Source organism: Chenopodium album, chromosome 22 (assembly GCF_948465745.1).
Source record: "Chenopodium album chromosome 22, dcCheAlbu1.1, whole genome shotgun sequence".
In the NCBI taxonomy this organism is placed as follows: domain Eukaryota; kingdom Viridiplantae; phylum Streptophyta; class Magnoliopsida; order Caryophyllales; family Amaranthaceae; genus Chenopodium; species Chenopodium album.
Window position 1 is genome coordinate 16,275,933 of NC_137855.1, and position 21,042 is coordinate 16,296,974.

A 21,042-nucleotide genomic window follows, 5' to 3' on the forward strand; every position below is an offset into this window, starting at 1 on the left:
AACAATAATATGTTTCACTTTATTAAAAAAAAAAACCTTTTATTCTTAAATAGGGGTTGAACTAATACGATAACTAATTTTCCGATGCACATAGGATTACATTAAATAAAGTGAATTTTATATTCTATGAATTTATGTCTTGCACACAAGATGCTAGAGGCATGGAACAAGCACACCCAAATTTGGTGGGAGAAGATGTGTTTAACGGTTCATGTTAATGTTGATGAACTTTAGTTGATAATGATTTTGCAAATTATGACTTTGACTTTGAAGTTGCACCAATCTAAATGGGATGTCACAATAAAGCCTAAAAGTATGTGTGTTGTCTGCCACTTGATAATTATGTGGTGTATTATGTATGTGTCTGCCACTTTGCTGAGTTTGCTTCTACGCACAACCCATATCTTGCATGCAAAATTTTGCTTATTTTTGGTAATCGTGCGCATTGAAGATATGAGACATTTCGCGCTCGCGTAATTTTGTGTTGAGGGAGGAATTTCTCGTCTCTAAGGCTATGTTCGGTTCAGCTTATTTAAGCAATTGCTTATTTCGAAAGTAATCAGATGAGATTAAATTGCTTCATTTGTGTTTGTTTATCTATGGATATATATGTATACAATTTCGTAACGAAAATGATTTAAAATTGTGTGCTACATGCTAAATTTAAATTTGAAGTATTAGCCTTGCACAAACTCTTATATGTGGCAATGTGGCCAGCCATTATAAGGGTTACCACATTAGTGTAATAGGGGTTACTTGGCAGTGTTAAAGTTGTTGCTTCGTCGGTGTTATAAATTACTCGGTCAGCATTACAAGGGTTACTTAAGGCCCTGTTCTGTTCACTTTATTTCCACATATTTTAGGGTTAATAAGTTCATATAAAGGTTAATAAGTTCAGAGATAAGTTCAGATAAGTTGTGATAAGAATTAATCAGGGCTACCTAAGTTTAATTTATAACTAAAATAAGTTCTAATAAGGGCTAATAAATTAAGATAAGTTAAGTGCAGTGATTTCTTTAATTACTTTCAATGTAAGCATGTTAGAAGAGGAGGGAATTCTTTAGCTCATTTGGTTGCACGGTGGGCTACGGATCCTAACTCATAACTTATTTGTACGAACTCTTTTCCCCAAAGCCTCCAATATTTGGCGGAAATTGATCTAATATAATCATGCTGAATTGGCTTCAAAAAAAAAAAAAAAAAATTAAGATAAGTTAAGATAAGTAAAAATCAAGTGAATAGAACGCACTATTTCAAAAAAAAAAAGTGAACAGAACGCACCCTTAGTCAGCGTTATAAAGGTTATTTTGTTCTTTTATAAGTGGCCACACGGTGTGCCAAGCCATACATAAGACGGACTGTTTTCCTGGAGATGTTATTTTTTTTCTTTCCTTTTTTTTTAAAAAAAAATTTATTTTTAATTTTCGAGCATTATTTTGGAAAATGGCTTAGAGTTAAAGAAATGGCTATAGTAACACCAACAGAAGTGACAGTGCATAATTGCACATTCATCAAAGGCCACAGGAAATAGGGTATATGTGATGAGTGCCAAGTAGAATATCACCACCATGTCTGAAAGAAAACTAATAGAGTAAGACATTAAAATAAGAGTAAAGAAAATTAATAATGAAAAGATGTGGTGGTTATTAAGATTAAGAAGACAGATTCTTACAACAATAAATTATTCCAACGATTATGTCAACATGAATAAGCAATAATCATGATTACCGAAGCGTAAAGTACTTGGCTAAGATCATGGCTCAATCTGACGATCATATACCCAGTTGAAAATGCTAGCAGTAGTTTAGTCTCTAAAACTATAATTCCCAACGTACGTTGTATTTTCAATACGCACATATTGTTGACTTTAGGAATTGATGTGAAAAGAATACAAGGCATGTAGTCAATTTATCATCCATCTTTGATTAGCTGAGAAAGAAGGTTGACAACTCCTGACATCGGGGCGTCATTCTGCAACAAAAATACAGATGTTTAGTTCCATATTTAAGTTCTAACAGAACAGAAGATCGCTTTGATACAAAACAGTTCGCCCCAGAAGCAAAAAATAGGATCACTATGCAGCACCTATGATCAGGTCGGTCATACCAACGAGGTTTTGGCCTAATGACAAACATTGAGAGTTTGTATACGATATGTCAGTATGTCGTAGGTTCAAATCCTCTCTCCCCCATTTGTAATTTATAATGCCCTTGTGACTCCCTTGGACCCAATAAGAAAAGGTTTTTTTTTTAAAAAAAAAGTCATTCTGTAGTCTTTTCCACTGATTAAGCGCATTGGATAAAGTAGACATCAACAGCTTAACAACTATGATCCCACATACTATAATCACATACCCTACTTCTAATAACGCTCTCTCGGAGCCCCTCATTTACTGGCTTTAAGTAAAAGATCAAACGGAGGAATAAAGCAGAGAAGGACAGAGCGGCTACAACAACCTTTGACCAAAACAAAATTATTAGAATATCAGTAGTTAAACAAAATTAAACAAGAGGCACACAATTCAGACCACTCACCAAAAACACAACATCAAAGGCTTTTTTGTAACTCTCAAGAGATTCATTGACCTTGTCATTCCTGCATAATTCATACGAATACTTGTCAGTCACCAATTCATACGAATAATTCATACTCGTCTTTAAGGCTACATCTATACAAAAAAATTTAATATAATAAATAAACAGTACAGCTTCGACTATCTCCATCAATAATTAATAGACCAGTGTTCTATTTAATAGTCCTAAAATAATATTTCAATCTCAATATTCAGTAAATTAAGATTTGAACCTTTCCTTGTTCCTTTAGTTACATCATTAACTAATAATTCATAAACTAAAGTAGGGCAATATCAATTTGGTTGAGATGATAAAGAACGATTTTTATGATATTTTAACTCAATTTCTTAAACTAATGTGGTCAATTATTTTGGGTGGAAGGAATACTACAGATAAATTTTATCATAGGTGGCAAGAGAGGCTACAAAACATAGTATAAAGCTCCAAACAAAATCTAATGTAACAAATTATGTGGCTTGTATTCTTTTCACATCAATTCCTTAAGTCAACCATCTGTGTGTATTGAAAATACAACCTACCTTGGGAATCATTGTTTTAGAGACTAGTAGGCTACTGCTAGGATTTTGACGTGGGTTATGATCATCAGATGGAGCAATGATTTTGACCAAGTGTTGTGTGCTTCAGTAATCAAGATTTGTATTTAATTATATTGACATTATAGTAAGTATTATTGTAGAAATCTGTTTACTTAATAACCATCTCATCTTTTCATTAACTCTTTGTTTTTATTCACTAATTATATTCCGGGAATATTATTTTCCATGGAAAACAATTTTCATACAGTATACACAATTGTAAAAATAGTGTTCCTTTGTTTTATTCCTTTCAAAAGGAATTATTTTCAACTCTTGGGAAATAAATTTTCCACCTTTGATAATTGTTTTCCATGATTTATTAACCAACCAAAAAAAAAAAAAAAAAAAAAAAAAAAAAAAAAAAAGGGAAACATGAAAACTAAGTTGAATAATGTGGAAAGTTTTTAGTATTAACTATTAAGAGGTCTGGGAGGGTACCATTTCTTTTGAAAGATAGGTGAGGCTTTAATTGGTGATTTCATTAGCATAAATGTACAATTATATGCTCATATCTTTACTTATCCTTCCCTTATTTCCTAAATCTCTTTTCTGTCCTTAATCCCTCTGTTTTGGTCACTATGCTAAGTTAATTTCTCAGCATTTTGCTAAAAAAAAAAAACTCATCCAGAGTTAATATTATGCCAGCAGTATGCTTTCACATGTTCCAATATAGAATACAGAAAAATTCCAGGCAACAGCACAGGAACTAAGAGGCAATGAAACAGGATTGTCATGAAATTCCCATAGCCACAATTAGTGAACAAGAACCCAAAAAAAAAAAAAAAGGTACAACGGTAAAACCTGACTTGAAACCCAATCACTTAATGTTATGACAGACGCAAGAAAGATAAATAAAATCAACAAAGAAGAACAAAGATTTTACATGGTTCACTAACGATAAATTAGCTATGTCCACAAACAACGGACCAGAGGAGAGTTTTAACGAGCTTGGGGATATTACAGATAATAAAATTGTCACCAATCTTGCCATTGTTCTCTATTATATGGCTCAACTGTAATTTCTTTTCTAAGTCATTTGTTCTCTATTATATGGCTTAACCGTAATTTCTTTTCTAAGTCATTCTACTTTCTACATCTCATTAATAATGTTCCTTCTATTTTCAGTCTTGTTGCCATCTTTACTGCAGATACCTACAATGATGTAGCCAGTGAATAAATTTTAACATAACTAGAATAAATAGGAAAAAAATGGTGAGGTTTTTCCGACAATACATAATTTGTTCCAGCACACACCTTTAATTTTATTATGTTGTCCCTGTCAAACCAAGTCTACAGTTTCAATAACCCAAATTCTACATTTAATATTATCAGCACTGGCTTCATCCTCAACATGTCAAAGAGGTTATTTTCTAATTTAAAATCTTCCAACATTTACTAGTACATGGCAGTAAACATTGTAATAGCCTATTCCAGATGAGCAAATAGTTAATAAACCATTCGAAATCATCACCAATGAAATAAGAAAGAGATCAACTAAACAATAGAACTAATAAATATGTAGTAGTTATTCAGTTTAGTAAGAACTTTAATAAACTTCAATAAAAAGATCACAGACGTCCACCAGTTAAAGTTGCTAACAGCAATATGCACAATCCAGTAAGGTATAATGCTTTAGCGAGAGGATCTCAAATCTTGGGAGGTAGTCAGGCCTGTAATTTCAAGGACTTCTTTTATCAGCTCATTTATCGTAGTACCAATCAATACAAACTCCCGATTAAAACCCCTTAACACTCAACATTTTCCCAATACTCCTCCAAAAGCCCTTAAATCATCCAACCACTGTGGAATTACATACAAAAGATGCATATTTACAATTAAATTCATAAATGAATGTAACTACTGACTGAATCAATTCGATTCGTTCTCCACCTCTTCTTCATCCTCTTCACTATTTTCTCTCTCCTCCTCAGATTGAGAATTTTAATCAAATAAGTATGTAATTTTGACAATTATGAAATCAAGTGTTAGTCCTGCTTTTTCATACATTTTTCCCCACAATTGTTCAATATATTTTGGGTTTAAATGTGTCATTTTGGATGTGAGAAACATAGTTTGGGAAGAATATTATTGGGAATTTCAGTTGAAGATGTGAAGAATCTAATTATATTGAACTTTATTGTTATTTTACTTGAGTTGTAGATCAGAATTGTTGTTAGGGTGATGCTAAAGCTACCATTTGTCTATTAATGGTGCATGGAGATGGAAAATGAGTTTGGGAAAATTTTCTCATTCTATGCAAATGAGCAAACAAATTTGCTCAATTAACATTTCGTGCAAATGAGGAAATATGATGATTATGCATGATGTATTTGTTTTAAGATATGAGATAGAATAGAGAAAAAGTTAAAATTTGCTCATTTTGGAATATAAGCAAATATGACAATTGATTATACATGATAAATTTTCTTTAAGAAAAGAGAGGAGAGAAAAGGTAAAATTTAAGATTTGTCTCCTCTCTCACCCCAATTTTTTTTCTCCCTTCCATGGCCAAGCTTTCCATCTTTGAAAATGACCTAAATATAGGAGTGAACATTTTTTTTCTCTCTTCCTGGACTGCTACAAGATGTTGGAGATTGGAACGCATTTCTATGACCAATCGTGGTTTGAGGCCCAAATTGTTGAACCACAAGCCATTCTGAAGCCCGAGCAAGGAGAACTGAGCCAGGTGACTAAGGGCTCGGTATTCTCTTGAGGCATCATCGGTTTGCAAAGGGCTAACATTGCAAAGCCATGGAGAATTAGCCACTATCCTTGACAGCTATAGCTAATCTGTGTTGGAAGGGGATATTATTGCCTAAACTCACTTCGAATATGTCAATTACATGCTTGGATGGAGTTCAAAATCCAACCAACAATCTTGTGTGTAACTGCAGGGACCTGATATTCATTATTACTTCATGGATGGCTGAATTTGCTCCAAGAAAATCAAACATGCAAGCTAATCCCATGGCTAAAAAGGGAAGGAAGGATGATACGATTGATACCTTAAGTTTCATAAGAACACTTCTGTATTACTCAACTAGCGATATCTCCTCAGGTGCTGTAAGAGCACATTTGTATTACTCAACTAGGGAATATCAGGGTTTTCTGTTACAGGATTTGAATTCTTTAGTAACAAAAACAACCACCCCCCCCCCCCCCCCCCCTTGCCCCCTCTCTCAGTCTCTCACCCCCCCTCTATCTTGTTCCTGCTTTGCATATTCAGGAAAAAAAAAATTAATAATAGTAATAAAATATAAAAAGGAAAAAAAAAAAAAAGAGTTGCAATGATAGAATGACAAATCATAGCTATAAAATGCAAGATAGCCAAAGATGATCACTAACTCATGGCAGAAGATGACAGAACTATTGACAAAGGAAAACCAATACCATTGCTTTAATAGAAAATAGTATTGAAAAGATGAACTTACAAAAAACCCACTGATATTCGTGTTTCATAATCAAGACCATCTGACATTCCCAAGTCTCCAATGTGGTCTCCAAGAAGAAGAACGTTGGTTCTCTGTTTCATGGCAACATAATCAATAACAGGCGCATCCACAGCTCCCACTTTATCATGTAAAGGTTCTGCCATATCAAGAGCATGCTCATTCTTATTCAAGACATGAATAGTTTTTCCTGGAAACAACAGGATAGGAGAATAAATATTGATGGATCAAAACTCTTTTGAGGAAAGCTCAGCAAGTAAGGAAAGCTCAACAAGTATGAGGCCCAAAACGAAAATTAATCCTAGTAACATGACTGGGTGATAATCTCTCTTTCAATGAGGATCATCAATACATGACTACATAAGAACAGAGTATACACATAATCTATGATTCTATGAAATTTTAGCAAGCCATCAAACAAGAGGTAACAACAACAACAAGCATCAACATGTTAATGAGGTTCATATATAACAGCAATACCTTTAAAAGCTGATAGATTCCCTTCGTTATCAAAGACCATCCGGTTTGATACAATCTCAATGTTTTTAAATGATCTATGAATTCTCTGCCTGAGGACCTGCTCATTTCATGGAACAAAATGTAAGTAAACAAAAAAAAAATAAAAAATAAAAAATAAAAAATTAAAAACCACAATTATTTAAAGAGAAAACAAAAACTCACACCTACCTCCTCTATGATATCTGCAAGTCCTGCAGAGAATATTAGGATAGGAACATTTTTTTCCTGCATCAGAAACAACAAACAATTTGTACAATATACAGAGGGAGCTTCAAAAATTAAATTCTTTTTCCAACATGTCATGATATACAAAAAATTTCTAGTGTTAAATAAGGAGCTCTAGGAAACACTTTGTAACGCACTACATGGATGAAGAAGAACACATGAGTTTCGCTCAAACCAAGATTTCATATGACTATGGCTCATGGATGCGGGCAGTGATATGCATTTATGATCCAAATGAGAGCATTTTAGAGCAGCAAGATGGTAGGAGCCATCTCATATGGACTCGAGGAACTGTTTGCATGTTTATAAGACGGCAACAGATAATGGGCTTAATGGCTTAGCTCTGAAAATGTTTTCCTTTGGCTTGAGAGCTGGTAATAATAATAAGAGGATGAGTGAGGAAACAAGATCACTATCTAGCCCCATTCTAATGGACTTGTTCTGTTGTTCGTCTTCAACAAACTAATGTGAAGCAGAAAGATCTAGTTATAATTATTCATGTAACAGAAAGAACAAAATCTTGAAAATGAAGGATTAAAAGATAAAGAATAATCACCTCTAAAATCTCAAACAGTTCAATTACACCCTCTCGAAATGCCATTCTGGCATTAGCAACAGACTTTCTTATATCATCAAATGTGAGACCTCCCTCAACAAGAAGACCATGTGTCTTTCCCCACCTGTTTTTGGGAAACATAAGCATCAGAAATAGAATCTAGGACATGGTTCACTAATCCAACCCCTTGCCAAATAGAGTGCCTTTATAGGGAATAGCATGGTTAGAACTTAGAAAGCTGGCAATTCCCTTAGATGCTTCAATAAGATTTGAGGGGGTGGTCATAGAATGATCTAAAATTCCTCTTTATACTTGTATTATTCACACTGATTTTGATTCAAATGAATTATCTTCTTGCTAATAATTCAAAAAAGATTTCACTCTTGGCTTGCTAATAGTGGACAAACTATAATAAATGGCTCCCATTGTCCTATTTTGTGACACAAACTTTTGCACAAGCATGTTTGATTTCTTATGATCTTATGAACACATCCTTTATTACAATAAAATTTTCAAAAGGACTTCAGCTAAACATGGAACCAATATCAAAATCAGCAGATGGGTAGTAGTAAAAAAATGACTGCTTTAATTATAATTTATCCTTTTTATAAGAAGTAATTCCTCATTCTTTTTTAATCGGAACGTTTGGAATTTTAAATTCACACTCAGTCTTTTGATTGAATTTTGTGATTTTTACGTTGGAAAAAAATATAGTCATGTGGAATCTTATTAGATTCGTCTCAAAATTTCCATAATATAAAGTACAGTATAATTTTTACTAAAACGCAACTTAAGATATCTAAGTTATAAAATGTGCATTGACAAGCATGCAATCTCCAATGCTGCAATTAAAAAACAACGGAGGAAGTATAAGTTTGTGGCTTTTTCATACACTCAACCCCCAACCCTTCTTAGAACGAGAGCTCTGTTAAAAGCATTGGGGCGAGGTCGTTGTTGTGTTTCTTCATATAGTCCGGGACATCAGAAAATGAAAATTACACCAAATCAAATGGGGTGGAAAATGTATTTACATAAAAAAGCATTATCGACAACTACAAGATGATTTAGGCTGATGTCCTATTCATTGTACTACTTAGTAAAGCTATGGTTTTTTGGGGGGCCAATATTACATTATTTACATGACAGACAAAGCAGGGAACAGGAAATTCTAGCAGGTAAATACCAAGGGGGTCTACATTATACAATATAGAAAATTACCACTCTTCCATAAGCTTTGTTTTTTCGTCAATTGGAATTTCTGGACAAATTTCTATTGGACGGTAATGGTCATATAGCTCCTGTCTCTTTCTATCATACTCTGGATTCCCCTGCTGTAGAAGTCCATGACTGGCTATGAATGATATTAGTAAACAGTGATGGAAGCATTACGTATTACAAAGTGCAAGGACCAAGAATATTAGTATAATAAAGGATTGGAGGCTGACTTACTTTGCCCCCTTTGGCCATTGATGTTATATTTTGTTAATGTGGCATCAAAATCAGCAATCACCTAATAGGTAAAATGTGTCAAGCTTCTGTAAAGAATTATTTCTCTCTAACATACGACATTTGTTTCACTCCTTCCCCTTAAAATCCTAATCAGCAATCTGAATGTATACATGTTTCGATAAATCTAGGTAAATTAAACTTGTACGTAATTGGATGCTACAGAACAAAACTAATACTAGTAAAATGGGAATTAGCATAACATATGGATTCAGAAGCTTCCTGTCATGTCAACACATGGGAATGTAATCTCATTAACACCATTAGACGAAAATATGGTAGTGATGACATGGAAATAGAGTCTACTTATGATGATATGATTCTTTTGGTGATGGTCTCCGAGTACTACTTTATACCTTAGCATTAGATGACCTTCACCACTACAAAGTGCTAAAAATGTGTAACAAAAACCTAACCTCTAGCAAATAAGTTTACATTTTACCTCAAACAAAATCAGAGTAAGCACCAAGCAAGGGGAGATACACAATACTCTTATAGCAAGCGCTGAAGCACGATCAGTAGTTGTCATGAATACATATAAGTACTGTCCTAATCTAATTTTAATCATCAGTTCTCAATACTAGAATATACCTTTTCGTCTATGCTTTCCTCACCCTTGTTCACTTTTACAAAATATAATAAATTCATATAATTTCAGATAAGATAAAATACGGGTTAATAAGTTACGAAATGATATACAAGGTTCAATAATATAATACTTCGTATAAATTAAGGATCAATAAGTTCAGATAAAATAAGTTCGAAACAAAATAAAAATTGAGAAAAACGAAGCTTAAACCTGAAGCTTGGAAGGTCCAGCAGCACGAATAGCAGCAATCTTCTTCTGAAGTGAAAGAGTGTCACCCACCACCATATTCTCACTTTCAATACCCTCCATTGAAAACTTCCTTGCACTGCAAACTACAATCCTGCAAATTATACAAAAACAATTAAGGAAGAAGCATGATTAATCGAAGAAATATGTTTGTTAACAGTGATAATTATAATGTGACTCGTATAATTCACAAGAAATGGAGAAAAAAAATTGTAAAATGGGATTATGAAAGAGATGAAGAAACCCCTTGAAAATGCAGAATTGAAGAATTAAAATGGAAGAGAAATTAGAGAGAAAATTACCTAGTTGGAGTGAGGTGATAGTTTTGGAAATTGAGACTGAGGGAAGTAGTAATGAGATGGAAGCGATGATAGGCGTAGTTCATGTCATGCACCTGTTTTTGGATACCAAATGGCAAATGTTAAGGGAGCTGAACATGGAAAAGAGAGAGAGGCTTTCGATTAGAATATTACCATATCTTTGCTCCAATTATACTTCCTCGTTAACCCAAGTTTTAAGGTTCGAATCTTATTAAGTGAGGGTCTATGAAGAGTTAAAAGATTAGGTAAGATGGTCCTCGCAACAACATCTTCATCACTTCGCAACCTGCAGCTATTACACAAAAGTGCTCATACATTGAGGAGGATGATTTAGATTGATAAATCATGTGTTAAAATTTTTTGCTTAAGCAAACAAGAGGATGCTATGTATCGAGTATTTATGAAAAAAAAAGGGTGAAAACAAAATTAAAGGCTAGTTTCATTAAATTTCAAACTAGTCGTTGTACTCCTAAAAATAAGGGTATTTTGTGTAATTATTTTACAAAGTTAGGGCATTTGGTGAATTAAATTTTATTGTTAACGGAACTTTGACGTCAAGGGTATTTTGAGGTCACAGTATGAATATTAACAAACGTCAGTGGTATTTGGTGAATTTTAAAAAATCTAAGGGTATTTGGTGAATTTTTAAAAAGGTTAAGGGTATTTGGTGAAAAAAAATCGTTATAAATATATTGACTACCGCGCTACGGTACAAGTATTGTGCCACGGTACAAATGTTGTGCCACGGCAGACTATACCTTGCCACGGTGCCCAATGTCGTGGCGCAGTGTACACTTCTTTTGTGGTGCATCATTTCTAGGGTTCCGGACTCCATCCCTCACATTTCCTCTATAAATATGAGGCTGATTTAATATATTTGAAACACCAATCAATTAATTCTCTCCTTCTCTCTTATGCGATAGCCTAAATACTAGTCTTCCCTATTCTCACAATTCATCCCTGAAAGCACTCCTCATAGTCCGTACTTTACCCGAAGCTTTATACTTAAGCCAGGCGTGAAAGGCATAAATGTTTGAAGGTTTGGCCCCAAATCAACTTTACTTTCATTTGATTTAATTTCCATTTTATTTTTTAATTTCCTTAAGGTTACTAACATGTTAGTTGTTTTATAATTGCAAGCAAACACAATCAGAATAAGGAATCATGTTCCTTTTGTTCCTGTTATATTTCTAAAGATTTTTGTTATGTTTGTCATATACTAATTAATCGTTCTTATTATGGTTTAATTGCTTTCAATATTAATGATGATTCTATTGTTTTATTTTGTTGATCACCATATTGCATGTTTAAAGGGATATGTGATTGCAATCACAACTAATAAGTTAATTTGGACAACTAGTTTAGGTTCCTTTTTTTATCTTGTTGTTTAATCAAGTGGTCACTAATAATTAGAATTACATGTTGCATTAATATTTAACTAATTTAGCCTAATATTAGTTTGGAGCAAATTGAATCTTTGTTTGCATGTCTTTGAGATCGTAGGAATACTTTCACAATAAGAATCGAGTAAAGACTAATATGGGCGAATGTGACTCCATGACTCACTTCGTACCATCATCCCGGATCTTCTTTACATGGTTGCGAATCATATGGAGTTAGTAATCTCATGGATTATGAATGGGGTGTAACATTTATAGGTCAATCGTTGTTGCCTATCGTTGTCCCTTGTTCGCGATTGTCTTATAATAATCCGTGAACGGTTTATAAGTTCCTTAAAACTTAACTTGTTGATGGCTCCCTACTTTCCTTGTCCCTAATTGTATAATGTCAATTCCCACTTCCTATGAATGACAAGCATATCCACAACATGCTTAAGTAGGCGCGCTTCAATTGACGCCTATAATTTGGCGACTCCACTGGGGAGGATTCTTGGTTATTTATCAATTTGAGGGGATGAGACTTCAAAGATTCTTGAATTGTATTTATGTGATTAATTTGGCATTGTTGCCTATGCATTGACCTTCTAACGTCGCACTTAGGTTTTCATCGTAGGAAAAATCGAATAACCTGATCACGATCTAAAAAACAAAGCACGACTCAGGTATTTTTATTAGCAACTCGCAATGGCAAAATTGTCGTGGCACAGCATAGAATACCATGGCATGGTATTTAATGCAATGGAACGTTACTGCTACAAACATTGTATTGGTTCTGCTTGTTTCGCGTAATTAGCTTCCTTCATATATTCTGATAACCGTATTTGTTCTACATACATTTTAGTCCTCTAGGGAATTTAAGCTCCATCAACCTGAAAACATTCATGACAATAAGGGTTCATCCGAGTATTTTAACCATTCAAACCATGGAGTCGAGCTCGATTTCATCACGAACTCGCGGAGCCGCCCCTTGGTATTTACTCTCAAGGGAGGCTTGCCATTACTAAAGCAAAAACGCAGATGACGTCTCAACCATTAGATCAAATACAATCAAAGGCTCAAATGAGTTCCTAGTTCCTATTATTCAACATGGTTCTCACTTGATCTCAAAATAATCCAACTTATATATACATATACATATATTTTTTATTAATTCAAAATGAGTCGACTTTTAAAGGGTATTTTCTTTTAATAGGTTCAATGACCTAGAACCTACTGAGCAAGTCATGTTCTTAATTAAAAATTAAAAAGAATTTACTAAATATTATTAAATATTAATTATCATTACATTAAATAAACAAATTAAAAACATAAATATCCTAGCCACCCCTTCTCTCCACCTACTGCCAGGCCCCTTCCCCACCAGGCCATCACCTCCCTTGCCACCGGGCACCGATCGAAGACCATCCCCTCCCCCAGTGCAGGCGATTTCGATCCCTCCCTTTCCTCTTTCTCGCTTCCCCACATCGCCGGCTCGATACCCTCCCCTCTCTCTCCTCTTTCACACTCTAGTTTGCCGGAAATTCATCAAATTCACTCTCTTATTAATCATAGCAACTTTGACGATTAGTTTTTCATCATTCTACTCACAAAATTGCAAACTCTTTCCAGACTAATTAAACCCCCAATTTCTCCATTCCTCAAATCATTTATTTCTTAGATCTTGAGTTTCGGCCTCAAAACTAAGACAAGATTTGTGAGGTGGGTTGAGCAATACATAAATGTACCTTCCTTCTGGTGATTTTCTGGCAAACTAGAGAGCAAAAGTGGATAGAGATGGGTGGGTATCGAGGTTGGGATGTAGGGGAAGCGGGAAAGGGGAAAAGGGAAAGGGAGGAATGAGAAGTCGTGGGTGGGAAAAGAAAGAGGGTGGAGTCGTCGGTGTTGGGGGAGGGGATGGTCTCCGATCAGCAGCCGGTGGCAGAGGAGATGGTGGGGAGGGGGCAGGCAGTGGGTAGGGGATGGGATATTTTAGTTTTTTTTTATTTGTATAGACATCTAAAAATGTCTCCCCAAAACAAAATCCGATAATGAACAACCTTTCATTGCCATTATTGGTCGGGTTGAGTATTTAATATTTGGAGTGCCTAAATCCAAATTCAAACCAATACATTTCATAAACCAACCCAATTCTTAGCCCATTTCCCCAAACCGTGACTTATTTTACTTTTTTCGTGTCCACATCACAAAGCCGAGATTAACTGATTTTGTAGCCTTATAATTTTAATCTAAATATTGTTTGGTTGGTAGGCCTTTAAATAATCTTTCCACCGGTATATTATGAGACCGATTCCGATTTAAAATTAAGAAGATATGAGCGAAACACTGGACTTAGCCCAAAACCGACACCCTTTAACTAAAACGGCCATTACTTAAAATATTTTTTTATGATTCTTACCTAATTTTAATTGGGTTGGAATCTAGACTCTCGTATCTTTTCAACGATATATTATAAGCCTTATTTCAAGTTACGGATCAAAAGTTATTGATGTTTTAAAAATGCACGAAAATTGGAAATTTCCGCACCACGATAAAAAGAACGTTACACGGCACAAATTTTCATCCCATGGAAATTTGCGCTGTGATACGACAAATTTCTAGGGTTTTGTTTTGTGGTGCCTTCAATTCTAATTTCTTGAGTTTCGAGACACCAAATAATTCTCATTTTCTATCTTATGCACCAACATACATTCTCATCTCTCTCTCATTTTCTAAGGCTTAAACCTATTCTCTTAATTACACCATTCCTTTCCTTAAGCACTCTCCGGTGTCTGTAATTTAACAGTAGTTCCACACTTAAATCAAAGCCTGAATGGTAGAACTGTTTGAGGGTTTGGCCCCCAAATCAACTCTAGTTTAATTTAATTTGATTGCATTATTATAGTTGCTAGCAAACACAATCAAAATAAGGAATCATGTTCCTTTTGTTCTTATTATATTTCTAACGATTTTTTATTAAGTTTGTCATATATTAATTGTTGGATTTATAGTTAAATTGCTTCTAATATTAATGTTGATTCTATTATTGTACTGATCATCGTATTGCATGTTAAAGGGAATATGTAACTAAATATAATGCCTAATAAGATAATTTGGACGACCGATTTAGGTTTCTTTTTAATCTTGTTGTTTAATCAAGTGATCACAATATTCTAGAATTATATGTTGCAATAACATTCAACCAATTTAGCCTAACTATAGTTTGGAGCAAATAGCAAATTGAATCTTTGTTTGTATGTCTTTAAGATCACAGGAAATACTTTTCACAATAAGAATCGAGTAGAGGTCAATACGGGCGAATGTGACTCTATGACTCACTTCATACCATCATCCCCGATCCTCCTTTCGTGGTTCTGAACCATATGGATGGAGTTAGTAATATCATGGATTATGAATAGGGGTGTGACTTTCACGGGTCAATCGTTGTTGCCTATCGTTGACCCTTATTCATGGTTTTCTTTTTAATGATCCGTGAACGGTGGTCATGTTCCTTAAAAACTTGTTGACGACTCCCTACTTTGCTTTGTCCCTAATCGTATAATGTTAATTCTCACTTCCAATGAGTGTCAAGCATATTCACAACATGCTTAGGTACGCGTGCTTTGAATGACGCCTATAATTTGATATAATTGCTAATTGAAAACAATATTTTAAAATAATAATCAATCAAAAATAATTCTTCATTAATTTTTTCTTAAAGTACCAACCATGTAATGATAGGTGGCATAATTAATTAAACATACGGTCACCGCAAAATTCAATAGGTCATCATGACTTATTTTGAGAAAGAAAAGTGATATAAAACTATGATTATCCATTACTACCCATATTTATATGTGTCAATAATATATACGTAGTTTCATGTAATTTGTTAAATTATAATTAATTAGTTTTATGTATATGTGTTATTAATGACATTCGGTGAATTTTTTAAAAGTTCAGTGGCCTTTGGTGAATTTGAGAAAACTTTATAGCATTTGGTGACATCACCGTTAAAATAAACTAAAAATTAAACTCACTGCATCAAACGTCGTAGTCCAAGTTTCCGCACTCGTAATGCAAGCCTCAGCCCTGAATGAATCACAAAAGATAACTTAATAAAACAAAATATAGTTTGTGTCAAAAAACAAATTGAGAAAATTAAATGAGACTTTAATTGTAATACCCCGTATTTTTAATGTATTTTATAAATTACTTATTTATTTATTTATTTATAAAATATATTTTTGGTCAAACTATTTTAATTATTGGATTATTAATAAAGCAAGTATTTATATTTAGGCCAATAAGTATTTAATCAAAATGTAGCCCATCTTCATTATAAACCCAACCATCCTATTTTTTTATATTTGGGCCAACTCTTTTATCATCTAAGTTTATTATTTTTATGAAGCCCAAACCTACCCTAATTACCCTACACTATATATATCTACTAGATCCCCAAATTTTTCCCACACAAAAAGGTCAGTCTTATTTTCTTCCCTTTTTCTCTCCTCTTTTCATTCTAGCTATTTTGATGATTTTATTTATGGGTTTTGGTTTTAATTATTCAAAGTATGTTTTATTAATATCATAATTATGTTTTGATGATTAAAGATTGTAAATTTTAAATAATAAAGTGTTTTATTTTCAGATTTCATAAAATTATAAGTTAGGGTTTTAAAATTATTAAAGACTTGATTTTTAGGGTTTTTATGAACAATTGATTTAGGGCTTTTATAGTAATGATATTTTGGAAATTTTGGTGATTATAACTACTAATTAGTTTAACTTAATTCTAGATTATTTTGAACACATAAATTCGTGTTTTAATTTATAGATTCCCGTTCGTTAATATTAATCCCGTTTTAATCCCGATCAGGTTCTAAACTCATCCGATTTTGACAAAAAAGTAGTGTTTTCCGTGTGGAAACAACGTTTTAAAAAAGACTCACTACCTTTGGTAGTGAGCACCACCCTCTCGTGGCCAAATTCAGCCTCTAAGTATGATTTTCGGGCAGTTTTTGATTTTAAACGAAGTTTTTTTTAAATTTTATCCTTGAGTTTAAAGGGTAAGAGATAATTTAATTTTTCTATGGATAATTTAAGTATGAAGATATATTTTGATGAAGTTTTAAAGGGGTTTTTGATTAGTTTAAAATGCTGGAATTTTATTTAAAGTATTATAATTGTGATTTTAATAAAAGGGTGTGATAACCTATTAAAAAGGAGTTTAATTAGGGGTTTTTAAATAATTTTCAGATTATTCTAAATAGTTTAAAGTGAGTTTAAGTTGCTGGAAATTGTGTATATAAGAGTAATTAATTTAGTATTATTGTCCCTTATTGTAGGAGACTTGATTCGGGAATTGTTGTAGTATTTTCGGCCACTTTATGGGCTTAATTGAGGTACGTTCGCGTACTTAGCATATTTGATGATGTAGAATCATGCTAGGCTTAATTTCAATTAACTACAAGTAGTATCATGCTAAGGTTCATGTATTGAATTGTGAATTATTGGTGTTGGTGATTGAATTGTGAAGCATGAATTATTTGTGATGATCTATGGATTGGAAAATTATATTTTGGCATGAGTATATGGACTACATATTTATTTATGGCATGTTAGAGAGCATGTTTAATTAAACTAATTGTTTAATTATGTTTAGAATATTGAAAAGGAATTTTATTATAGTCCATATAATTTTTATTGATGCATTAAGCATGAGGAAGGAGCTATATAAGTGTCTATGTACACAAGGAATAAATGGTATGTGGTGCCTTTGTGCACTTAAGGTGTTTTTAACAACACCGAGGGATAGGATTGTTGGTGCTTTATGTGTTTAAGGTGTCTTTGACACTGAGGTAGATTTAAAAAGGGTTCAACATTAAATTATATGTGGTCACTAATCATTCAAGAATTAAATTGGTATGTTTGTTTGTTTGAATTATTATTGATGATTGAATTGTTATGCTTTGTGAGTCATCACCAAGTCTAATAATATGTAAACAACGTAAAGTGAAAGAGATTACGCACCAAAACTCTTGGAACGTATATACCTTGAGTATGAACATATGGGGGGAGTTATGGGGTTTTATATTTAACCATAACTTCTAATGGAGTACAGGACGCTGTATATTCCCTTTTATTATTATTATTATTATTATTATTATTATTATTATTATTATTATTATTATTATTATGCTCTGGAATTCCGCCACCAATGTGTGGCATAGGTGATGCTGGCACGGTTAGCTCCCGTGTCAGTGGTCCTCAATTTATTGAGGCAGGTTTGGTTGGAAACCCGTTCGATGCGTAATCAACGCTAAATGAATTATTTAGTGTCCCGTCAAAGAGTCTTGTTGTTTGTTGTGTGTGCTTGTAAACAGGTGCAAAGAGGTAAGTATGTGTGATGCTAGGAGTTGCGTGTTAGTGTGTTTAAATACGCTTATGTACTCAGCTTTGCTGATTGTGTGTGTTGTTTGTGTCTGGCTATGTCTTTATCTTGGCCCTACGATGATCCATTTTAATGGAGAGTAGTGGGGGCAAGTGGAGATAATCTTTTCAGGTGTTGAAACATATTCATGACGGGGCATGAGTGAAGAGCGAATCATGCTAGTTTCTATTAGTTGAGATGTGGTTTATTGCATTCAAATATTATATTATATTATGTTGTGCTTATGAGACAAACGCAAAGGTTTTTCGTAATTTAATTGGTTTTGATAAGGGCCTTCAATGGTTCCAAGTTGTAGGTTGATTTTATTTGACTTCGTTTGACTTTGGTTTTTAATCTTTACTTTCGTTTGGTTAACTTTTAAGTTGACTCGTTTTTGAATGGTTTTGAGTTGAGTCTTCCGCTGTGTGTCTTTGATAATTGTCTTAGCCGTTTTCACGGTGGCGGTAATGTCTTAGATATTCCTAAATCGTATTTTAAAAAAAGAGTAAAGTGTATTTTAAAGGAAAGGAATTTCTAGGGTGTTACATTAATAGTATAAAAAACAACAGCTACACTGTTCGTGTAAAAAAAAAAAAAAAAAAAAAAGACAAGTAGAGAAAATTAAATGAGACTTTAATTGTATAAAAATGAACTCAAAACAGCTACACTTTTGCATTCACGATTTTCATCCAGGAATTGAATTCTAAATTCTTGACTATTATTTTGAAAAACAAATTTAATCATATTTGAACCGCAGTAATTTCTTCATCTCCGGTTCTTTCGGTCATACAATTAAGCTTTACCCCACACATATGCGCCTCTTCAAGGGACATGATTATTGTGTTTATGTTGTTGCTTGAAATTCCCAGCTTGACAATATTTTTGCCTCGGCTTCCGAGGATTACACGGTTTAGTGTTAGGATGTTCGAAACCCGCGCTCTACTATGACCATACTTGGTAGTAATAATCGTGAGATTTCGTCTAGTGATCGGAATACATTTGATGATTGTTTGCTGGCTAGTGGGGCGGTTGTAATATTCCGTATTTTTAAATATGATTTTACGAAGATAATTTTATAATTATACTTTACAAAGATTTTAATTATACGAGTCGAGTTAAAATTTGTCGTGTCCAAATTTGTCGTGTCCGAATCAGATTTTCATCCGTTAATAATATTTTGTACCCGATTCAAACAACTAAGTATAAAATTTAATTCTTAATATACTCAAGTCCAATTCATATTTGTAGTACACTAATACAACACAAAAAGTACTACACAAAAGTATATGACAACCTAGCATTGTTCTTCAATACTACTCAAAAAATAAAATTATAATAATAATAAAAAAAAAAATTTGAAGCTATGTCGGCAAGGAGGGAACTACCAAACCACCACTTGCCTCCTTCATTGATGATTAAGGTTGATATAGTTCCAAAAATGCTCTATAAATAGCCATGAAGTAAGGCAAATCTTACTCCATCTTCTTCCTCCAAACTATCTCTTCCTTCTTTCCTCTTCATCCCCTTCTTTATTTCAATTTTCTTCTTGATCGTGAGTTGGCTGGAGCTCCTCCTTACCACCGCCCAACCCCCACGACACTGCCACCATTGCCATCACCTACTACCGTCGGTCACCGACCACCAAAGCAGCCCCTCCTTCCTTGTGTTGCTAATTGTAAGTCCCAAACAAAGCTTTATGTTTCTCAAACCTTCTACCACATACTACACTACTATTACTACTACTCTTAGATACTACCTACTAGAGTACTAGACTACTACTACTCACATACATACTATTACTTACGTATCATTACTACTGCCTTATTATTGTTGTTGTTGTTGTTGTTGTTATTATTATTATTATTACTGTTACTGTTATTATTATTACAGTTATTATTAATATTATTGTTGTTACTGTTATTATTACTGTTATTATTATTACTATTATTATTTCTACTGTTATTATTATTGTTGTTATTATTATTATTACTATTATTATTATTATTATTATTATTATTATTATTATTATTATTACTATTACTATTATTATTATTGTTATTATTATTATTATTATTATTTATTATTATTATTTTAATGGATTATAAGAGCAAATATTAAATTTATAAAAGGGTTATAATAATAAGTTGTTCATGCACAACTAGTAAAGTCGGTAGTCTAAATCCTTGTGTTTGTGGGTTGAAAAGTATTTGATTCGGATTATTGGTTTGTTGTAGGAAGTATTTGGAGTTCGTGAGTAGGAGTCTCGTACTTGTGTGCAAAGATCAAGGTACGTAAACGTGGCTATATCTTTTATAAAGTGACTTTTATATGCAACGTTATTTACATGTTAAGTGATTTCGAACCATGTTTGAATGATTATGAAATATATTTCGGAAGCATGTTTTAATTGTTTAAATATTTTACATGGTTGATTATAAACTTGTATTGATATTCAAGATTATTAAAAAGGAAGTTTTATTGTTTAAATTATCCCGAGTATGGGGTATTGGAAGGTTTATCTATCGGATTTATCTATTGGATTTTGGATTTATGACTCCCACTATGCGGAGATAAAGTTGAAGACTATGGGTTATGTATGACCTAGTCTTTCCCCTTGATAGCACTATGTAAGGAGTTACTAGCTTAGGGGG

General features: G+C 33.3%; 1 protein-coding gene across 1 annotated transcript; it reads right to left on the bottom strand.

Annotated features, from left to right (window-relative positions):
* Window positions 1-1,669: 1,669 nt before the first annotated feature.
* On the bottom strand, window positions 1,670-10,763 carry LOC145605345 (uncharacterized). The gene is made up of 11 exons (XM_081661383.1): window positions 10,733-10,763; window positions 10,562-10,653; window positions 10,224-10,353; window positions 9,368-9,428; window positions 9,137-9,269; window positions 7,919-8,042; window positions 7,306-7,362; window positions 7,099-7,195; window positions 6,601-6,808; window positions 2,535-2,595; window positions 1,670-1,971 (listed from the first exon to the last, which is right to left on the bottom strand). Exons 1-11 carry the CDS (start codon window positions 10,733-10,735, stop codon window positions 1,912-1,914), a joined length of 1,026 nt encoding a protein of 341 aa, XP_081517509.1. The 5' UTR covers window positions 10,736-10,763; the 3' UTR covers window positions 1,670-1,911.
* Window positions 10,764-21,042: the final 10,279 nt, after the last annotated feature.

Bases quoted from the DNA above. Each gene is read 5' to 3' on its own strand.
- LOC145605345 (XM_081661383.1), bottom strand. The intron at 9,429-10,223 runs GTTTAAGCTTCG...TTTACCTATTAG, and splicing joins CTGGACCTTCCAAGCTTCAG to GTGATTGCTGATTTTGATGC. The intron at 8,043-9,136 runs GTAATTTTCTAT...TCCCAAAAACAG, and splicing joins ACAAAGCTTATGGAAGAGTG to GTGGGGAAAGACACATGGTC.